Source organism: Scyliorhinus canicula, chromosome 3, assembly GCF_902713615.1.
Source record: "Scyliorhinus canicula chromosome 3, sScyCan1.1, whole genome shotgun sequence".
NCBI lineage: Eukaryota > Metazoa > Chordata > Chondrichthyes > Carcharhiniformes > Scyliorhinidae > Scyliorhinus > Scyliorhinus canicula.
The window spans coordinates 263,180,478-263,202,465 of NC_052148.1; the positions used below are offsets into that span (position 1 = coordinate 263,180,478).

The window sequence follows — 21,988 nt, forward strand, 5'->3', positions numbered from 1 at the left end:
CACACTCTCTGGTTTTACTGTTTTGGAAGACAAAATCACTCGGCACGTTTTGCATCACCTAGTCCCCCACCTTCGTCACCCCCGCTCAATCATTCAGGTTGCAATATCTTGTTTCCTCTCAATAGACCTGGACACAGTAATGTAAATGTGACTAGTAACTTTTCCATGTACTGTTCAGTGATGCTGCACTCACTGTGGGAAAGCCTTACTTGGTTGGAGTGTAGTTTGGCACAGCGTCAGCCGTGACCCTATCTCTAAGCCTTAGTACCCACAAGGGAAACTCCCCATTATGAATACAGATTACTGAGTCAATCCCACATTAAGGGCAAATTAAATATCTGAATTTAAATTCATTGTCAGGGTGTGATTGTTAAGGTCAACATTCCTTACCTAAAAGCCCTCCTGACATAATCAAGGTATGAAATTATTTGCCATTATTTGATTTCACCATACTTTCCACCATTGATGGTGGACTTTCTTCTTCAACCATTGGCAATATTTTTTCAAACCACTGAGTGGTCAGTTAATCGCGAACCTTTTTTTTTGACTATTTCCATGCATGGGATGTGGGCTTCATTTGCTGGGCCAGCATTCACTAGTTTCCCTTGAGAAGCTGGTGGTGAGCTACCTTATTGAACCGCTGCAATCTCTGTGGCGTAGGTACACCCACGGTGCTGTTAGGGAAGAGGTCAAGGATTTTGATCCAGCGACAGTGAAGGAACAGCCATATATTTCCAAGTCAGGATGGTGAGTGACTTTGGGGGGGGAGGGGGGAACTTCCAGGTAATGGTATTCCCAGGCATTTGGCGCCCTTGTCCTTCTAGATTGTAGTGGTCAAGGGTTTGGAAGGTGCTGTTTAAGGAGTCTTGGCGTGTTCCTGCAGTGCATCTTGTCGATGGCACACACTACTGCCACTGTGGGTTGGTGATGGAGGGAGTGAATGTTTTTGCATGGGGGTGCCCATAAAGTGGGCTGCTTTGTCCTGGATGGTGTCAAGCTTCTGGAGTGCTGTTGGAGCTACACTCATTCAGGCAAGGGTGAAGTATTCCATCAGATTCCTCACTCGTGCTTTGTAGATTGTAGACAGGCTTTGGGGGAGTCAGGAGGTGAGTTACGTGCTATAGGATTCATGTTGGTGTTGGACTGGAGTCGCAATTGTCATTACCACGAGTTCCTTCTTCAGGTCATATTCATCCATATTTTTCAACTTCTTAAAAGTGTCGGAAACCAAGTCTTGCCGTTTAACCTTCAAGTTGAAGACAGGATACTTGGGAGGCTCAGGGTTTCCCATGTGGACGTTGAGGCACGAGAAAGCCATTGCTTCAAAAAAGGCTTCCTAGCCAATAAAAGAGCAAGATGCTGTGCATTAGCATCATGTCGATGAAAACATTAACTAAACCGACATTTAAACAATAATTCTAAACTATTAGTGCAATGAAGCTCCCTCCACTTGTGGGGGAGTCCAGAACTGAAGGCCATGAAGATAAAAGAGTCACCAATAAATGGAATTTGGTAATTTTGAGTGAAACATCTTTATCAGGGAATGATGATGTTAGGAATCCGGTTCCACGTGCAGCAGTTGTTGCAAATGCTAATCGAAGGGAAAGCTGGATAAATAAATGAAGGAGAAAGGAATGGAAAGAAAAGTGTTTGTGGAGTTGTCTTATGAGGAAAAGTTGGGCCTGTTGGGAGTTTGGAAGCATAAGAGGTGATCTTATCAAATAGATAACGTCCTGAGGAGATTTGACAGAATGCTGAAAGGATCTTTCCCCTCACGATAGAGGCAAGGACTAGGGGACACCATGTAAAACCAAGAGGTCTCCCATTTAAGACAGCGATGAGGAGAAGAATTTTCTCCTCTCAGAGGGTCCTGCATCTGTGAAACTCTCTTCCCCAGAAGGCTGTGGAATTAAGCATGAATAATTTTAAGGCTGAGGTAAATAGGTTCTTCAGCAAGAGGGGAGTTAAAGCATTTGCGGGGACAGGCAGAAAAGTGGAACTGAGGTCACAATCATGAACTCACCAAATGGACGGGACGGGCTCACCTGCTATTCCTAATCTATATGTTCCTATGTGAGCTCAGGTGGAGCAGAAAAAACAGCATGTTGGGCTGCTTCCGAGCTGTGAATTGAATGGAATATCCAGGGCACCCTGTGCTCCCATGGTTTTGCCAGAGTCTAAATACACCAGGGCTGTGTTGCGTCCTGTGCCTGTTGCAGCCCAGCTGTTTATCCAGCTACCGCAAAATGGGAGGAAAACTTTCATCTGATTTTCCTACCAGACTGCTCACAGCCGTGGCTGGGAAACGAATTGTTAATTGTTGCTGCACATTCCAGTGGCTGGGCTGAAGGTCGCTCACGGCTATCCATGGACAGAGTGTTAATCCCTCTCAGCTGGACAGAGGTGCATGACCGAAGGAGATCAGTGAGACTAAGGGAGCAAAGAAAGGGATACATCTTGTATTCAAGTAGCCACAAGGCACTTCACAGGAACACCATGTGACAAAATTTGGGATGAAGTCACATGAGGGGATTTAGGGTCAGGTGACCAAAAGCTCAGTTAAAGAGTTGGGCTTCAAGGAGCATTTTTAAAGGGGAAGAGAGGAACAGAGTGGTTTACAATCACGTTCTAATTATCAATTTTGTCCGATATTTGTAAAATTCTTTACACTTTTCTTCAAAACTGAATCCACATGAAGTATCCGAATCTTGGCATCTAAATTGAGGATGAATGGATAGCAGCAAAACATCACTGGAACCGCTTTCTTTTTTACTTCATCAGGCTGTAGGAGGACAAGAGAAGCACAACATTTACCACTGTTCCATTCACAAATTCAAACACAATTAATCAATTTTGAAGAAGCCCAAGCGTGTTGGGTGGACAACATAGGGGAGAAACTGGCTTTCATTGATCTCATTTCCCGGCCAAAACAGGAACAAAGAAGGACAAGCTTCAGGACACAATGTCTGGTGTTCCACGAGTGTCTGAAATGACCCGATCCCCGATGATTGGTTGGACAATATTCATTTATCCCTGGCAGATCATAGAATTGTAGAATTTACAGTGCAGAAGGAGGCCATTCGGCCCACCGAGTCGGCACTGGCCCTCCACCCTATCCCTGTAACACAACCCAACCTTTTTGGTCACAAAGGGCAATTTAGCATGGCCAATTCTCCTAACCTGCACATCTATGGACTGTGGGAGGAAACCGGAGCACGCGGAGGAAGCCCACGCACACACAGGGAGAACATGCAGACTCCGCACAGGCAGTGACCCAAGCCGGGAGTCGAACCTGGGTCCCTGGTGTTGTGAAGCAACAGTGCTAACCACTGTGCTCCGCTGCTGCCCATCATATAAGTAACATCTCTAAAAGATTAGCTCACTCGGCTAAATCGCTGGCTTTTAAAGCTGACCAAGCAGGCCAGCAGCACGGTTCGATTCCCGTACCAGCCTCCCCGGACAGGCGCCGGAATGTGGCGACTAGGGGCTTTTCACAGTAACTCGTGACAATAAGCCATTTTCATTTCATTTCATGTCAAGGCTTTATGCTCTCTAGATTCAGATATTACAGGCGGTTTTCTCCGATCCTGGGGCTAAGTGTTGACGCCGTTGTAAATGCCGGAGCGCTTTACGCCGGCATCATCTGGCCGCTAGGATCATTGATCCTGCACCGCACAGGGGGCCAGCATGGCACTGGAGTGCCTCAGTCCGCTCCAGCTGCCGATACGGGCGCGAGCATGGCCGGCGCGAGTTCGCACATGGGTGTTTGTTGTATTCTCTGCGCTGGCCCCGCCACAACATGGCGGAGACCTACAGGGGTCCGGTGCAGAGGAACATATCCCCCACCGGGATAAGCCCGCCCGCTGATCAGGAGGCCCCAATCGCGGGCCAGGCCACCGTGGAGGCTCCCCGCCAGAGTCGCATCCCCCCGCCCCCACACCAGCCCACCCCGCAGCATGAACGCCGAGGTCCCTCCGGGTCGGGCCACACGAGAACCACGCCGGCGGGACTCGGCGGGCACTTGGCCCATCGCGCGGGGAGAATCACCGGGGAGTGCCGCGCCGGCGCCATTGCCGCCGATTCTCTGGTCGCCGGCGCCCGAGCGCCGTCGCCTGAATCGCGCCCCTCCCCGCCGCAGGGTCAGAGAATCCCGCCCTACATTTCTGATTAATGCTTGCCAGCTAAAAGTAATTTTGTGATGCAGTTTCAGTTGCACAAACCTCTTTGCTTCGTGAAAGTCAGCAGGAGGGAGCTCGTCATCCTTTGCTTATTGGTTGGATCCGGTAATAAAGGTGTGCGATCATGCCAATAAATATAAACAATGAGGCAGCAATTCATCTTGGGCTGTGGCTCAAACCGGGTTGCATCAGATCGGCCGCCTTTCCCACGCAGCCTATTGTTTAATTCCATTGACTGGCATGCTGCGTGGCAGACAGCTGATCCCATAGCGCCCACTTTGCACTACTGCCCAAGATACATTTTCAACCATCTCTTAATATCCCACACTTGCTGGATCAAAGGGAAGGAATTTTACTCAAAAACGATTCATTTCATAAAATTTCCCAGCAGTGACTAGAAAGAGGCCATTCAACCCAGCGGGCCTGGCCAGATTCTCGGACCGGGATTTTCTGGACCCGTCTGTGGCAGGATTCGTCACGCATAGGGCAGAAAATGTGACCAACCAAAGGTCCATTGACTTTCCGTCGGGAGTAGAAAATCCCGTCCTCTGTCTCATTTCACAGTAACTTCATTGAAGCCTACTCGTGACAATAAGCGATTTTCATTTCATTTCATTTAGACACACTGCTCTGCCCTTTGCACATACCTGTTGAAATTTGGTCGGAATTCTCCGGCTGTCGGGATTCTCTTTTCCCGCCGGCAGCGCTCCCCCACCCACGGGTTTCCCAACGGCCTGGGGTGGCTTCAACGGGAAATCCCAATGGGGAATGCCGCCACCAGCGAACGGTGTGCTGCCGAGAAATATGCGACTAGGGACTGGAGAATCCCGTTCCTTACCTTTTCCAAATATATATCCATCTGCCTTTTATAAGCTATTATTGATGCGACATTCTCTGCCCCAACAACGCTCATTGTTACAAAATTCTCTCAGACTGCCTCTTTGCTATCATGTGACCTTACATTTATGGGGCTGGATGCTCCGCTGTCGGGATTGTCCGTTGCACCGGCAGCACACCGCGCCCGAGGATTTCCCAATGGAGTGGGGCTGCCCACAATGGGAAATCCCATTGACCGGCTGTCAGGACGGAGAATCCCGCTGCTGGCGGAGGCACGGTGCACAAGGAAACTGGCACGGCGGGACAGACAAACCCGCCCATATTGTCTTGCTTTATAGTCACTGACCAATGGAAATAGTTTTACCAAAGTTTCCTCATTAAAGTAAAAGGAAAAGGTTCCAAAGAAGAGCCATATCTGACTCAAAATGCTAACTCTGTTTCCCCCTTCATAGACCTTCTACCAGACCTGATGAGGTTTTCCAGCATGTTCTGCTGTTATTCCCAGTTACAATCTGCAGTAGATCTCCTTTTAACTTAATTTTGGAATTATTCAGTGTTCTGTTTTTTAACGATCGAACATTGATGAAATCCCATCATCTCAAACACACGCCATCTCCGTGCCCCTCATCCTCATCCCCACCATCTCTGCTCCTCACCCTCAGCCCCCCCCCACTACCTCACCCCCTCCGCCACACCTCACCCTCTGCTCTATTTCCGTGCACTCAGTGCCAACAGTCTCCCATGCCTTTTCACACGTCCGTCCATCCACCCTCAAAACTCACCGTTGCTTCTGCTCGACCCATCTCCTCCCTTAAACCCACCCCCCCCTCCCTCCCCCGCAAAGATATTGTTGGAGACCTACCATTATCTGCTGGAATTGTCTAAATGTAAAGAGGTCGTAACCAACATCAAACAGGAGAACTTCATCGACGTAGAATTTGTTTTGAGGGATATTATGATGTGCTTTCATATTTGCCTGCGTTAAAATGCACAAAGAGCTGACTTTACCATCTATGCTCAGAAAAACTAAAACGCAGAAAACGGTAGGAAATGATACAAGTGCTTTGTTTACTGTTGGCTTTTCTGATACTTACATTGTACACCAGTTCCAGAACATCCAAGGTATCCTTTAAAATTCTGGCCAGTACTTTAATTGCAGGATGGCCCGGAGCTTCAATATGCAGGGCATGGATACTTGTAATCATAACTATTACTGCAGTCCTAAACATCTGCACAAGGTTGTTCAAATACGATGATTTCAACATCGACCAGCATTTTTCTAGTTAGTAAGAACATGCCATGTTATCAACTTTGCAATTAACTGCCCCTCCAATAATAAAACAGTATCGTAACACAGACGTAGAAAATACTGTTAGTGATATGAATTTGTAGGGGCAGCACGGTAGCATTGTGGATAGCACAATCGCTTCACAGCTCCAGGGTCCCAGGCTCGATTCCGGCTTGGGTCACTGTCTGTGCGGAGTCTGCCCATCCTCCCAGTGTGTGCGTGGGTTTCCTCCGGGTGCTCCGGTTTCCTCCCACAGTCACAAAGATGTGCAGGTTAGGTGGAGTGGCCATGATAAATTGCCCTTAGTGTTGGGAGGGGTTACTGGGTTATGGGGATAGGGTGGAGGTGTTGACCTTGGGTAGGGTGCTCTTTCCAAGAGCCGGTGCAGACTCGATGGGCTGAATGGCCTCCTTCTGCACTGTAAATTCTATGATAATCTATGATAATCCCTGTCTGGGTTTGCACCTGGAGTTCTGCGTAACCTGGAGTTTTGCGTAATTATGTTAAGTACCTTAGACTAGGGGTTTGGTGCCAATTGCATTTGAGATTCACAGCCCAGCGGGGGTCTTACTTCAATAGAAACCAATTTAGAATTGTGAACTGTGAATGGACATTGCGCAACAATCGGCAGGCAAGAATGTTTCCTTCCAGTCGGGGAACACTTCAGCAGTCAAGGACATTCAGCCTCTGATCTCCAGGTAAGCGTTCTCCAAGGCAGCCTTCAGGACGCGCGACAACGCAGAATCGGCAAGCAGAAACTGATAGCCAAGTTCCGCACACATGAGTAGGGCCTCAACCAGGTTTTGGATTCATGTCTCACTACATTTAACCCCCCACCATCTGGCCTGGGCTTGCAAAATCCTACCAACTGTCCCTGACTCGAGACAATTCACACCTCTCTAACCAGTGATTATCCCTCTCTCCAGTCGCACCGTCTGGACCTGTAAAGACTTAATTACCTGCAAAGGCTTGCATTCGAAGTATCATCTTGCATCATTGATTTTGTCTATATATGCTGTGTTTGTGTAACCTAGCTCTTCACTCACCTGATGAAGGAGCTAGGCTCCGAAAGCTAGTGATTCCAAATAAACCTGTTGGACTTTAACCTGGTGTTGTAAGGATCCTGTGCCCACCCCAGTCCAACGCCAGCATCTCCACATCAATTTAGAATTGAGATAGGCAGAGACAAGCTGGGTCCCCCACTGTTTCAGACAATTGCAGATTCCTACTTCACTTGAAGTGTGGATTCATTTGAATCATAGAATGGTTATTGAAGAGGAGGGACCTGTTCAGCCTGTTCTGTGTGCGCCAGCTGCCTGAAAGAACTTCTCGGCTAGTCCCACTGTCCTGCCCATTCCCCGCAGTCCTCCAATATTTCCATTTCAGATGCACATCCAGTTCCTACTGAAGCCAGTTTGAATCTGTCTACAGCACATTCTCGGGTTGCGCATTCCATGTCATAACCACGTGCCAAGTTAAAAGGTTTTTCCTCACATTGCCTCTGGTTCTTCGATCAGTGTCCTCTGCAGTGGATTACTGAAACCCTTCTTTTTCATTTTCTCCAAACCTACTTTGGTCTTTGTCACTGAATACACAAGAGTTACACTGTGGGTTGCTACTCGCCCTCTTACCCAGAATCTTTTTTGAAGCATTATCTAGCCTCACAATGCTTCCCGCACAGAGAGCAACCATTTCTTGCACGAACTCAACTTGATGAGTTGCAGGGAACTCTGGCAGAATCAAGTAAACCATCAAGGCTTCTTCCTCGTGACACAAATGCTTAAGACTTGGGATTAAAGCGAATGTCAGGCATGAAGTTATCTGTGAAAGAAATATATGTATTGAAATTGTGAGTCAATATATAACTAGTTCATAGAATGATAGAAGAATCATAGAATCATAGAATTTACAGTGCAGAAGTTCATTCATTTTATTTGATAAACAGGCATTACAGAATTTTAAAAATGCAACTATAAAAGGCATCCTCACCACGTGAAAGGCGCCATATAAATCGCAACACAAACTTGCATTTAACATTGCTTTAATGTAGTAAAGTGTTCCAAAGCACATCACAGGAGCATTATGAAAATAAATTGACACTGAGCCTCATAAAACAGTCTTAGGGTTGATGACGCAAAGTTTGGTCAGCGAGGCAGTTTTTCAGGGGGGGGGGGGGGGGTCTTACAGGAGGGATGAGAGGAAGAGGCGGAGCGGTTTAGGGCCTTTGTAGCTGAAAGCACAGCCGCCAAAGGGGGAGCTATTAAAATTGGGGGTGAGCGAGTGAACAGGATTGGCGGAGTGTATACATCACGGAGAGTTGTAGGGCTGGGTGAAGTAGCAGAGAACAGAAGGGGCAAGAGTAGGGGGAGGAGGGGGTCACTTGAAAACAGCCATGAAAATCTTAGAATCGAGACTTTGCTTAACTGGGAGCCAGTCAATGAACTGAGAGGAGGTGATTAACGAGCTGGTGTCAGGTCAGATTTCAGTAGCAGAGCTTTGGATGAGCTTATGTTTAATGGAGTACGGAAGATGGATGGATGGCTGGCCAGGAGCGCACTGTAATGGTCAAGTGGTTGCTAGTTGAGTGGGAATAGAGCTGAGAGGGCAGGAGCTACATTTCACAAACAGGATAAGCATGAAGGGAACATGAACTTTTTCTAAGTTTATGCTCCCTTTGCCCATTTAAAGTTGTGGAGTTTATGTTTAGAGTATTAGGATGTTCCATCTGACTTTATAACTTCAATGGGAACAATTACAATTACTGTAACAGAACTAAACGCTGTGGATGGATATGCATTTTACACACCCAATGAAACAATGTAATATTTACCAGGTTTGCAATCCAATCCTTTGAGGTAAATTTCTGAAGTAATTCCCTCGCTGCTTCCACATCAACGCTAAAAAGGTCATGCTGTGCTTTACACTGGGCCCCATTGCTACAAGGCAAAGATCAAAACTTTTAATACAACTGTAGTGTACGACTTCACAACAAAAGCAAAGTTGGCACAATAATAATTTCAAGTCCTTCATTTAAGCATGTACTCTGATCCAAATTCAAAATATATTCTGCCAACAGAATGACTGCTCCAGAAACGTGGGAGGCTGAGTAAATTGCGTGTATATACAGATTAGGTAGATATGCTCTTTGGGAGGGGTTGGTGCGGACCTGATGGGCTGAATGGCCTCTTTCTGCACTGCGTGGATTCGATGATTCTATATTCTTTGCCGTTTAGAAGAATGAGAGGTAACCTCATTGGTTGAAATACAAGATTCTGAAGGGGTCTGATAGGCTGAGAGATTACTTCCACTGGTTGGGGAATCTAAAACATCGGGGCGGCGGGGGGGGGGGGGGGGGGGGGGGGGGGGGTCATTTAGGCCTTGATGAGGAGAAATCCCCTCACTAAAGGGGTTGTGAATCTTCGGAATTCTCCACCCAGAGAGTTGGAGATGCTCCATCGTTGAGTACATTGAGGGTAATCGAGGGCTATGGGAGCGGCCAGGAGAGTGGAATTGAAGCCCGAGATCAGTCATGATCCTATTGAAGGGCGGAGTAGGTTCGATGGGTCATCTGATCTACTCCTGCTCCTATTTCTGGTGTTTGTGTGAATTACCGGCCAACTGTTTCCCCATGACGGCAAGAGTGAACCTGGTTTTAACCGATGGAACAAATATTTTGTATATTTTCATTGAAGAGTTTTCATTTATACCAAACTGCACAATAACAGCATCAAAAACTAGATATTGCAAAGTCCAATATTCTAACCACAAGTTGCAGGACATAGCAGTCACAGCGATACTGAGTGGATGCCAGCCACCACTCGCCCCCCCCCCCCCCCCCCCCCCCCCCCCAGTCTCTCTCGCCCCTTCCTTGGCTTTTCCCACCCCCCCAGCCGCTGGTCACGAACAGGTCTTTGTAGATGGTGGTGAACTGCTTCCACCTAGAGTGGAATGCTCTATTCCACCCCCTAATGGCAGATTTGACTTTCTCTAGCTTCAGGGATTCCGTCGGGTCAGCCAGCCAGTCCGAGGTCTTGAACGGGAGTCGTCGCCGGGCTATCAATGAGGTGAATGCCGGAGCGTCGCCACCCCCCCCCCCCCCCCCCCCCCCCCCCCCCCCCCCCCCCCCCCGCCGAAGAGTTCCGATGTTCTGACACACTAAAGACCGCCATTAATGTCCACCCTAACCCCCATGACCTGCGACGTGGCCTCGAAAAAAGCGGTCAGGAATCCGATCAGTCTTGGGCAGGAAAGTCTATGGAACATTTATATAATGAGCTGTACTTTTGTGTTGACTGCTGACATTTACTTTTCTCGATAAAAACCTTTGTAAAAAAAAATCAACTTAGCTTTAGGAATAACAGGCTTACCCGGCACTTGGCCTTCCGAGCACATTTGCATCACATTGTCCGCTATTGTAGAGCTTTTACCACTCTCATCCTTGAGTCAGAGATTAACGGCGGGGTCCTTTGTCGGAAGGATCCTCCGCTTTGCCGGCAGCACAGTCACGCCCGCAGATTTCCTGACGGCGTGAGAGTGCCCACAATGGGAAACCCTATAGGCCGACTGCCTGGACGGAGGATCCCACTGCTGGCAGGGGGAGCGCCGCACAGAGAATCCCGCTCACTCCAGAGACCTCAGTACAAAACCGAGGCTGATCATAGCATTTACAGTGCAGAAGGAGGCTATTCGGCCCATCGAGTCTGCACTGGAAACAGCACCCTACTTAAGCCCATCCCTCCACCCTATCCTAGTAACCCCACCTAACCTTTTTGGCCACTAAGGGTAATTTAGCATGGGCAATCCACCTAACCTGCACATCTTTGGACTGTGGGAGGAAACCGGAGCACCTGGAAGGAACCCACGCACACACGGGGAGAACGTGCAGACTCCGCACAGACAGTGAACCAAGCTGGGATCAAACCCAGGTCCCCAGCGTAGTGAAGCAACTGTGCTAACCACTGTGCTACCGTGCCTCCCTAAATGATGCTTCAGTGCAGTGCTGAGGGAGCTCTACACTGTCGGAAGTGCCGTCATTTGGATATGATGTTAAATAGGAGCCCCTCAGTTGGGCTTAAAATGCCCCACGTGGCTATTTTGAAGAAAAGCAAGGGAGTTCTCCCAGTGGCCTAGCCACTGGATGTCCCTCAACCACTAAAACAAATTATGTGATCATTCTGACATTTCTGTTTATTGGAGCTTTCTGTGCACAAATTGGTTACTGTATTCCCAACATTACAACATTTCCCAAGTATCTCAGGGCTTTGAAGCAATTTGGGAGTTCCTGAGTTTGTGAAAGGTGCCAGTACGTAAATGCAAGGGGCGGGATTCTGCGGTCCTGAGGCTAAGTGTGACGCCGTCGGAAATGCCATTGCATTATTCGACGGCATCAACGCGGCCTCAGGATCAGAATTTCTGGCCCCTACAGGGGGCCAGCACGGCGCGAGAGCGGTTCACACCGCTTCAGCTGCTGATCCTGGCGTGAACTGGCCGCCGTGGGATCCGCGCATGCGCAGTGGCACTGGCGCCAACGCGCCGGCCCTGACGCAACATGGCGCAGGGCGACAGGGGCCGGCGTGGAAGAAACGAGGCCCCCAGCCAGAGAGGCCGGCTCGCCGATCGGTGTGTCCCGATCGCGGGCCAGACCACATCGGAGCCCCCCCCCCACCTCCCGGGGTTGGGCCGCCCCTTCCCCCCCCACAGGCCACCCCCCCCGACCCTCAAAGCCGAGTTCCCGCCGGCTGAGAGCAGGTGTGAATGGCGCCGGCCGGACTCGGGTTTTTTATGACGGCCGCTCGGTCCCAACCACGCCGGCGCCAATGACTCTGCGGTGGCTCGCGTCCCGGCGTCGGGGCCGATTCGCGCCAGTTGCGCGGATTCTCCAGGCCGGCCCCAGACTGAGAGAATCCTGCCCAAGGTTTTTCATACCACAAATTCAGACCATATTAAATCGATCGCACTTCAGATTGACCTATTTGCTTCGCCTCTCTCCGACTCACCTTTTCCTCGAAAAACTCCCAGTGAGGCAGGAGGCGGAGGAAAATACTAAAGCAATTTCACTTTCACATGAAAGACAAAAGGTGATATTAGTCAGTAAGAATATTGTTCATTTAAGATTGTGATATCTTTTGATAAAACTCTAACAGAAATTCACAGAATAATTCTAACGTGAAAATTCATGGAGCCTGCGCGGGTTGTCTTCTGTGTTCAGATCAATTCAGTGACGGGAATGATTAATCACTTATTTTCTCGTGTATTCATTGGGTGACCGATTTTGAAAGCAGTGGCCGGTATTTTCCCGTCTCGCCTGTCCTAGGGTCCGAAATTCTTGCCCGAGGCGAATGGATCTTTCGCTGGTCTGTCAAATTATCCGTCCTTCCCGCAACGATTCCCAGGGCAGGCGGGATGGAAAATGTGCCATTGAGTCCCTCCATTGACTACTGACATTCCCCAACTGAGACATCCAGGTGCTACTGCTGCTTAGTGGCTAACTATTGTGTGCCACAAGAGAGAGTCCCGGATTGAACTTAGTGTCCTTACTTATTGGGGTATTGGCCTGGGCCTCCGGGTGGCAAGTGAAATGAAAACCGCTTATTGTCGCGAGTAGGCTTCAAATGAAGTTACTGTGAAACGCCCCTAGTCACCACATTCTGGCGCCTGTTCGGGGAGGCTGGTACGGGAATTGAACCGTGCTGCTGGCCTGCCATGGTCTGCTTTAAAAGCCAGCGATTTAGCCCAGTGTGCTAAACCAGCCCAGTCCAGTGATGTGACCACCACGTCACCACCCCCTCCGGTGAACTCACCACATGAGGAATCACGAGCAGAAAGTTATTCCACCCAGTTGTTCTCATATGGAATGCGTTGCCGGAAAGAACAGCGCAAACCGATTCAACGGTGACCGCGAAAAGGGAAATGGGTATAGAGAAAAGACAAAAGGTTGTCGGCTCACGGGGAAAGTATGGCGGGAGTGGAACTTATGGGAAAGTGCTTTCAAGAGAGCTGCCACCGGCTCAATGGGCAGAAGGGCTTTCTTGTGTGCTTGACGATATTCCGTGGCACAGAAGGCTTGTTCCCTACTAGGCCACGGCACAAACGTGGCCTGCTGCTGTGAATTCACGACGCATCACGAATACCGGTATTTCTAGCTCCAAAACCTGTGACAGTCTATCCTTTATTTATTTTTCCCAATTAAGGGGCAATTTAGCGTGGCCAATCCACCTACCCTGCACATCTTTGGGTTATGGAGGTGAGACCCACACAGATATGGGGAGAATGTGCAAACTCCACAAAGACAGTGACCCGGGACTGGGATCGAACCCGGGATCGGCGCCATGAGGCAACAGTGTTAACTACTGCGCCACCCCAGTGACAATCTATCCTTAATAAAATATTTAGAGGAGAAATCACTGAACCGCTATAAACAGTGCTGACTTTCTTGCGTCCTGTCTTTCTCTGGTGAAATCAGCTGTGTTGATCCATTTGTCGACAATGGTTTCGTCCATCGTGAAAATCTGCTGTGCGCTGTCTCTGCAGCGGAAGTCAGCTGATGGAATTGGGAGCTGCGAAAGCAAAGTCAGGGAATTAGGCCGAGAGATTTGTATAACAATAGCAATTTAATTCAAGGTAGGGGCCTCACGGTAGCATGGTGGTTAGCATCAATGCTTCACAGCTCCAGGATCCCAGGTTCGATTCCCGGCTGGGTCACTGTCTGTGTGGAGTCTGCACGTCCTCCCCGTGTGTGCGTGGGTTTCCTCCGGGTGCTCCGGTTTCCTCCCACAGTCCAAAGATGTGCGGGTTAGGTGGATTGGCCATGCTAAATTGCCCGTAGTGTAAGGTTAATGGGGGGATTGTTGGGTTACGGGTATACGGGTTACATGGGTTTAAGTAGGGTGATCATTGCTCGGCACAACATCGAGGGCCGAAGGGCCTGTTCTGTGCTGTACTGTTCTATGTTCTATGTAACCCCTGTGACCTTAGTGAAAAATATACAAGATAAATGTGACAGCAACCATTGTAGAATATATCCCAGGAATGAAGCCTGCATTGCGAGAGATACTGATGACAGGTGTGATAGTGGTGTAACATTAAATATTCATGTTTAAATCGCAAGCGTTGTAACACATGAGTGAACTTTAATTTTAATACAATATCGACTTTTGTTTTCACCCGACACATCACAGATGCAGAGGGCACTTTTGAACATCCAAGGATAGGAATTGTGGCTGATCATATTCTTAATGCACTCCAAAAGTATTGGGGAGAAGAATTTGATGCAGCATATTGAACATTTATGTAATAATAGGCAAGAGTGACTTCTAGAATCCACCTGACTGGGTTTTCCGTGTGACCTTTGCAAGAGTTTGCATTAGGCTAGACACTGTGACCGTGGCTGCTTTTGCCAAAATATTTGGAATTAGGCACACCAAGGATAGATTCTGACCACCATCTGGGGAGCCCATGGAGTGACATCCAAGAGTTCACCTTCAATCCTGCAGGCATGTGGTGAAGTGGACATCTATCACACTGCGAGGTTGGGTAGGAAAGTTCATATGTGTGAGGTTCGATTCAGATTTAAATTTGCCAGGGATTTTATCTGCAAGTTACAAGTGCAGACATTGGCCGACAACAGGATCATAGAATTGACAGTGCAGTAGGAGGCCAATCAGCCCATTGAGACCTCCCCCCACCACCAGCAGAACAGAGTTTACCGGCGAGCAAGGGGAAGGACCCCAGCTACCTGTGGGGGCAAAGCTGGGGGAAACCCCAATCACCAAGTGGCAGGAGCCTCGGCTGAACCCCGACAAGCCACTGTAAATACTGAACACTAATGTGCAGTGACAGCGAGGAGCTCAAATCTTGTTCCTATTGTTGGTTATTATTACTGTTGGTGCATTGCCTGTTACATGTGAGACTCGTTTTTTCTGTATCGATAACTCAAACCACCAATAAAAACATTTAAAAAAAAAGAGAACTGGTTGGCAGACAGGAAACAAAGACCCTAAACGGGTCTTTTTCCAAATGGCAGGCAGTGTCTAGTGGGGTACTGCTGGAATCAGTGCTGGGACCCCAGCTGTTCACAATATATAATTAATGATTTAGATGAGGGAACTAAATGTAATATCTCCACGTTTGCAGATGATGCAAAGTTGGGTGGGAGGGTGAGCTGTGAGGAGGATACAGAGATCTTGCAGTGTGATTTGAACAAGTTGACTGAGTGAGTAAATGCTTGGCAGATGCAGTATAATTTGGATAAATAGCCACTTTGGTAGCAAAAACGACTCTGCTTCCATTTTGGACTTGCTATGAAATTGATGGTAGGTTGAAAAAGTCAGTGTGAAAACTAAAGATCAGCAGTAAACTTAAAAACAAATGGAATATCGAACTAAACAAACCAAGGGTGCAAGGCCAGGCGATGGGTTGTAGCTGCAGCATGTGGGAACTGGTGGACACCATTGTGGTTCGTAACAACCACATCTGTAGCGAATGTTGGTTGCCCGAGAAACTTTGGTTCAGAGTTAATGAGCTGGAGTCTGAACTTCAGATATTGCGACACATCAGGGAGGGGGAGAGTTACCTGGACACTGTGTTTCAGGAGGCGGTCACGCCCCTTAGATTAACTACCTTGAATTTGTTCAGTGTTTAACGACAGGGTGACTACAAGTGAGGCAGGTAGAGGGATCCAAGAGGTAGCACTGCAGGAGCCTCAGCCCCTGCCCTTGTCCAACAGGTTCGAGATTCTTGCTCCCTGTGTGGTCAAGAGTAGGGGACTGCAGGGGGGATGAGCAAACTGACCATAGCACCATGGTACAGGGATCCATTCAAGTGGGGGAAGATGAGAGAAATGTACTCCTGGTTGGGGATAGCATCGTCAAGGGCATGGACACTGTTCTCTGTGACCAGGATCGAGAGTCTGACTAGCTTGCCTGATGCTAGGGTTTGGGATGTCTGTTCTGTGCTGGAGAGGAACTTGCAGTGGGAGGGGAAGGATCCCGTTGTCATAGTCCATGTAGAAACCAATGACATAAGTCGAACGAGGAAAGAGGCTTTGCATAGAGAATTTGAGGGATGAGGCACTAAGTTAAACAGCAGAACCTCCAAGGTTATGAATAAGGATTATTACCTGAGCCGTGTACAAATCAGCATTGGATAGAGAGATAAATACGTGGCTCAAAGACGAGTGTGGGAGAAGTGGGTTTTGGTTCATGGGGCACTGACATCAGTACTGGGGAAAGTGGGATCTGTACCATTGGGACATCTGAACTGTGCTGGGACCAGTGTTCTTGCAAACTGCATAACTAGGGAAGTAAAGGGCGCTTTAAACTGAATGGAGGGGATATGTAGGCTTACAAAGCAAAAGGATATGACAACATTACAAGGCAGCTATTTAGGTAATGATACCCAGAGTGTGACAGGATGGGGTAGAATTTACAAACATTAAAAAACAGCCACAGAGTCATAAAGGGAAAGAATGGAAACAAGGTAAAATTAATGGTTCTTTACTTAAATGCGCAGAGCATTTGACAAAAAATTTATGAATTAATGGCACAAATTAAGGTTTGATGGGTATGATCTGTAGCCACCTGGGTGGTCGGAGAATTCTGCCCAAGGATTCTAGATAGGGGATAAATCAACCTTCGTTAACTAAGAAAGTGAAGGTGAGTGAACAAAATGTAATGGCCGGGATTCTCTGACCCTGCGCAGGGTCGGAGAATCCCTGGGACGAGGCGCGAATCCCACCCCGCCGTCCCGACACCGGCTGCTCTATGCACCGGCGCCACTTATCGGGGGCTGGCGGGATTCCCGCCACGTCGATCGGGAGCCGTTGACAGCGGCCCCCCAGCGATTCTCTGGACCCCGATGGGTCGAGTGGCCGTAAAGATTTGGCCAGTCATGCCGACGTGAATTACTCACCTCACGCACGGCGGGACCTGGCAGGTAAGTGCGCGGGGGAGGTCCTGGGGGGGGGGGGGGGGCCCATGGCCTGGCCTGTGACTGAGGCCTACTGATCTGCGGGCGGGCTGGTTCTGTGGGGGGCCTTCTTTCCTCCATGCCGGGTCCCTGTAGGGCTCCGCCATATTGCCCGGGGACCAGAGCGGCGAAGGGGGCCCCCGCGCATGCGCAGATATACGCCACCCGGTCCGCGCATGCGTGAGATCACGCCAGCCGTTCCACGCATGCGCGAACTCGCGCCGGCCCTTCGCCGCCGGCTGGAGCGGCGCCAACTACTCCGGTGTCAACCTAGCCCCCGGTTGAAATTGGGGAATTCCTCACTTTCGGGGGCTGTTGACGCCTGAGTGGTTGGCGCCGGCTTTCCCGTCGGCATGGGGACACAGCCCCATTTTTGGAGAATCCCATCAATATCTCCAAACTTGCAGCTGTGAGGAGGCTGCAGAGATCCTTCAGTGTGATTTGAACAAGTTGAGTGATAGCAGATGCAGTAAAATGTGGATCAATGCGAGGTTATCCACTTTGGTAGCAAAAATGGGAAGGCAGACTATTATCTTAAAGGCCTTAAATTAGGAGAGGGGAACGTGCAATAAGACCTGGGTGTCCTTGTATGCCAGTTATTGAAGGTAAGTATGTAGGTGATGGGTGGTAAAGAAGTCAAATGGTACGTTGGTCTTCATAGCGAGAGGATTTGGAGGAGGGATGACTCTTTGTCTGAGGACAGATGTTCTTGCTATTGAGGGACTGCAGCAAAGGTTTATCAGACTGATTCCTGTGATAACAGGTATTAGGATGACAGGTATTAGGAGCGATCAAGTCGGTTAGGATTGTATTCACTGGTATTTGAAAAAATGAGGGGGGTATCTCATAGAACCCTATAAAATTCTAACAGGGCTAGACAGGGTAGATGCAAGAAGGATGTTCCTGATGGTGGGTGTGTCCAGAACCAGGGGTCACAGTCTGAGGATATGGAGTAGACCATTTAGGACAGAGATGAGGAGAAATCTCTTCCTCCAGACAGTGGTCAGCCTGTGGAATTCGCTATCACAGAAAGCCGTTGAGGCCAAAACATTGTGGGAGGGATTCTCCCGAGTCCCCGCGATGACCCGACGCCAGCTGAGCTGAGCGAACCACTCCGACCTCGGGGGGGGGGGCTGGAAGTTGCGGAATCCTCCGCACTTCCGGGGGCTAGGCCAGCGGCGGAGGGGTTGGTGCCACGCCAACTGGCGGTGAAGGGCCAGCGCGAGTTAGGGCATGCACAGAACCGTCGGCGTGTTTCCGCGCATGCACAGACCGGCCGGCGTATTCTAGCGCATGCGCGGGGGGGGGTGTTTTCTCTGCGCCAGCCATGGCGGAGCCCTACAGGGGTTGGCACAGAAGGAAGGAGTGCCCCCATGGCACAGGCCCGCCCACAGATCGGTGATCAAAGGATATGAGGGTAAGAGGGAACAGGTTACTGAGTTGAATGATCAGCTATTATCATAATGAATGGTGGAGCAGACTCTAAGGTAATGGCATCCTCCTGTTCATAATTTCTGTGTTCCTACGTTAGGGGAGTTTCTCAAAGATATTATCAAGTTAGACACGTACATCAACCCAGACACGCTTCATGTCTTAAAGTTTCAGGACTGAAGTACAGTCATTTTGCATTGATAGCGAACCATGTCACAGCTAGTGAGATTACCTGAGTCTGAATGAAGTTGACATTTGGTCCTGCAAAAATCTTGTAAACTTTGGCATTTTCTGACTCTGCAACAAAAAGACATTTTGGTAGATGATGATCTGACTGGATACTCCCTCACTGTAGCAAAGCAAATATATCAGAAAGCTTGATTTTATTTCCTCTTCATTCTTTCATGGAGTGCAAGTATCACTGGGCAAGGCCAGCATTTGTTGCCCATTCCTAATTGCCCTTGAAGTGTGGTTTGCTCGGCTATTTCAGAGGGCAGTTAAGAGTCAACCACATGGGTCTGGAGTCACATGTAGGCCAGACCGGGTAAGGACGGCAGATTTCCTTCCCTAAGGGACGGTAGTGAACCTGGTGGGTTTTTATGACAATCAACAATGGTTTTATGGTTCTCATTAGGCTTTTAATTCCTGGTCACCATTGCTAAGAATGACTTTCAATTCCAGATTTCAGTGATCCTGATGGGAGCAGGTTACAATGAACACTTGAGATAAAATAATGATCTCCGATAGTATTTTAGTTCTACTTTGCACGATGCACACTCTTCATTGAGGCATCACTGTTCACCCAAGGTGACAGTGTTTATCTATTAATAAGCTACCAGGGAATAGGCACGCCAAAGGCTCCAGGCTCCTATCGCCAAATGGAACTAAGTAGCTCCAGGAACCGCAGATCCTCTTCTCTACACCCATTGCAGCATAAAAGGGGCTTGGATGATTTCACAAATTCTGCAGCTGCATCCTGGAAGTGCATGAGCAATGCCGTGGGGTATCAGCCAACGATGAATCGGTCAAGGAATGCTGACGAGACGCAGGAAAGGAAGGGGAAAATCCGGCGGTGCGATAACCCTCACGAGGGAATCACTGATTGATCTCCCCGTGGGCTTCGCAGAATACCAGTTCCCCTGGTGAGTGGGTGGTGGCCGGCCCAGCTGGGGCTCGTTAGCGGGACCTTTAAATGTCGCCTCCAGACCTGGACAGGCCGTTCTCGGTAGTCCTGGGGCGGGACGTTTGACTTGTGAGCCGCGGTACAGGCTTTATTTTCAGTTTAAAATAAACCAGTTTGGCCTTTCACTCCGCGCCCCCGGGATATATAAATATAAGGGATGGCTGAAAATCAGGAAGTAGCAACACTGGACCCGTATCTTCAGTGGTTTCTGGCTGGAAAACCCCTGCTGGTTGCACTTTCGACAATGTTATGAAGGAAAGACATTTGTTTGACGCTTTGTTTCACAGCCAGTTTAGCTCAGCTGGCTGGACAGCTGCTTCGTGATGTGGAGTGACGCCAATAGCGTGGGGTCAATTCCCACACCAGCTGAGGTTACACATGAAGGCCCCGCCTTCTCCACCTTACCTGAGGTGTGGTGACCCTCAGGTTAAATCACCACCAGTCAGCCCTCCCCCCTCAAAGGGGAAAGCAGCCTGCGGTCATCTGGGACTGTGGTGACTTTACTAATTTCACAACCACTGGATGTCTCAAAGTGCTTTGTAGCCAGTGAAGTACTTTATTGAAATGTACTTACTGTTAGAAGGCAGAAAACATGGCAGATAATCAGCGAACTCTCACAAACAGCAATATGATAATGACCTGCTATTTATTTTTTTTGTGATTGTGGTAGTCACCGCTGTTGTATATATATCACATATGAGGTGTATTACGGTAAGGCTCCTGTACTACAGGTACGTGGGTAGATCCCTGCCTACTGACTCCGCCCAGTAGGCGGAGTATAAATGTGCAGGCTCTCTGAGCTGCAGCCATTTCGGCAGCAGCTGCGGGAGGCTACACATCTTTGCGTAATAAAGCCTCATGGGGCTGGTTTAGCTCACTCAGCTAAATCGCTGGCTTTTAAAGCAGGCCAGCAGCACGGTTCGATTCCCGTATCAGCCTCCCCGGACAGGCGCCGGAGTGTGGCGACTAGGGGCTTTTCACAGTAACTTCATTGAAGCCTGCTCGTGACAATAAGCGATTTTCATTTCATTTCAATGACACTCCACTCTCATCTCGTCGCAATTGAAAATCAAAGGATAAATGTTGGCCAGGACACTGGGGACGCCCCACCTCTTCTTCTTCCAAATGGTGCTTTGGGATCTTGTACTTCCACCTGAGCTTGCAGATGAGGCCTTTAACATCTCATCCAGACATCCACTGGGGTGTCAGCCTTAATGTTTGCACGTAAGCCCTGGGGTTGGACTTGAACCAAGAACCTCCTCATTCAGTCGCAAGTGTGTTACAAATCGCACCACAGCTAAATAGCATGCAAAGGGACTCAAACGTCATGATTACATCCAACAAGAATGAGCACGTGTTGTCAGTTTGGTTAAAATAGCACCTTGTGGTCAAGCTATAAGCGACATCTTGAATGGATTTCCGCAGTCTAATTACCTGCACGAATGTGGTTGCTTGTTGAACCTTCTGCCAACTTCCGACTTGCGAAGCCGAATGAAATGACACGATCAGAGGATGGGATGTAGGCGAGGGTGTGATAGCTAAATAATAGAAGTCGATAAATGCAATCAGCTTCTTTGTGTCAACATGGCTGCTTCCTAGCTTTCATTTAGATGACAGATTGGAATATTAGCATCAGAAATCCAATGAACAGATTATTGAATGTTGAGAATAACTATTCGTCACAATGATTTACATGTAATTGGCTTCTATTTAAAGGATGTATTTAAATCATGAAGCATTGTTTGATAATGGTATTCCAAAGAATACTCTTAACTGTTTACAACACTGTTGCTTAGGTAGAGTGAAGATTGTAAGAAATGGGTATATATAAATAAAATAAAATAAATACATATCTCCCTGGGATAAGGTGTATATATATCTGCTGCAGTAGTGTTTTTTAACAATCCTGGTTTGAAAGGCGGACAGCCTTTGTGGCCACAAAAGGGGGCAATTAGGATGCCATAAATGTGAGATCATCTTTTTTTTCAACCTTCTTTATGTTTACAAGGAGGCCAAATGGTATTTTCTTATGATTGCTGGGGATTGAGGAACATAATTGAAAGGCATGACGGTGGATAGGCAATGGCTAATGTTTAAAGAACAAAT

At 48.5% G+C, this 21,988-nt stretch overlaps 1 protein-coding gene across 2 annotated transcripts in view; it reads right to left on the reverse strand.

The window, feature by feature from the left end:
- LOC119963504 (probable E3 ubiquitin-protein ligase HERC6) overlaps positions 1-21,988 on the reverse strand; it is a 63,675-nt gene that overhangs the window by 17,905 nt on the left and 23,782 nt on the right. For both annotated transcript variants that reach the window (XM_038792718.1, XM_038792717.1), the window contains exons 7-16: positions 21,317-21,420; positions 18,932-18,996; positions 13,732-13,859; positions 12,300-12,359; positions 9,134-9,239; positions 7,935-8,124; positions 6,110-6,294; positions 5,878-5,991; positions 2,669-2,782; positions 1,166-1,336 (exon numbers count right to left, since the gene is read on the reverse strand). In XM_038792718.1, coding sequence (XP_038648646.1) covers positions 1,166-1,336; positions 2,669-2,782; positions 5,878-5,991; positions 6,110-6,294; positions 7,935-8,124; positions 9,134-9,239; positions 12,300-12,359; positions 13,732-13,859; positions 18,932-18,996; positions 21,317-21,420 — 1,237 coding nt within the window. The remainder of the gene's footprint in view (positions 1-1,165; positions 1,337-2,668; positions 2,783-5,877; positions 5,992-6,109; positions 6,295-7,934; positions 8,125-9,133; positions 9,240-12,299; positions 12,360-13,731; positions 13,860-18,931; positions 18,997-21,316; positions 21,421-21,988) is intronic.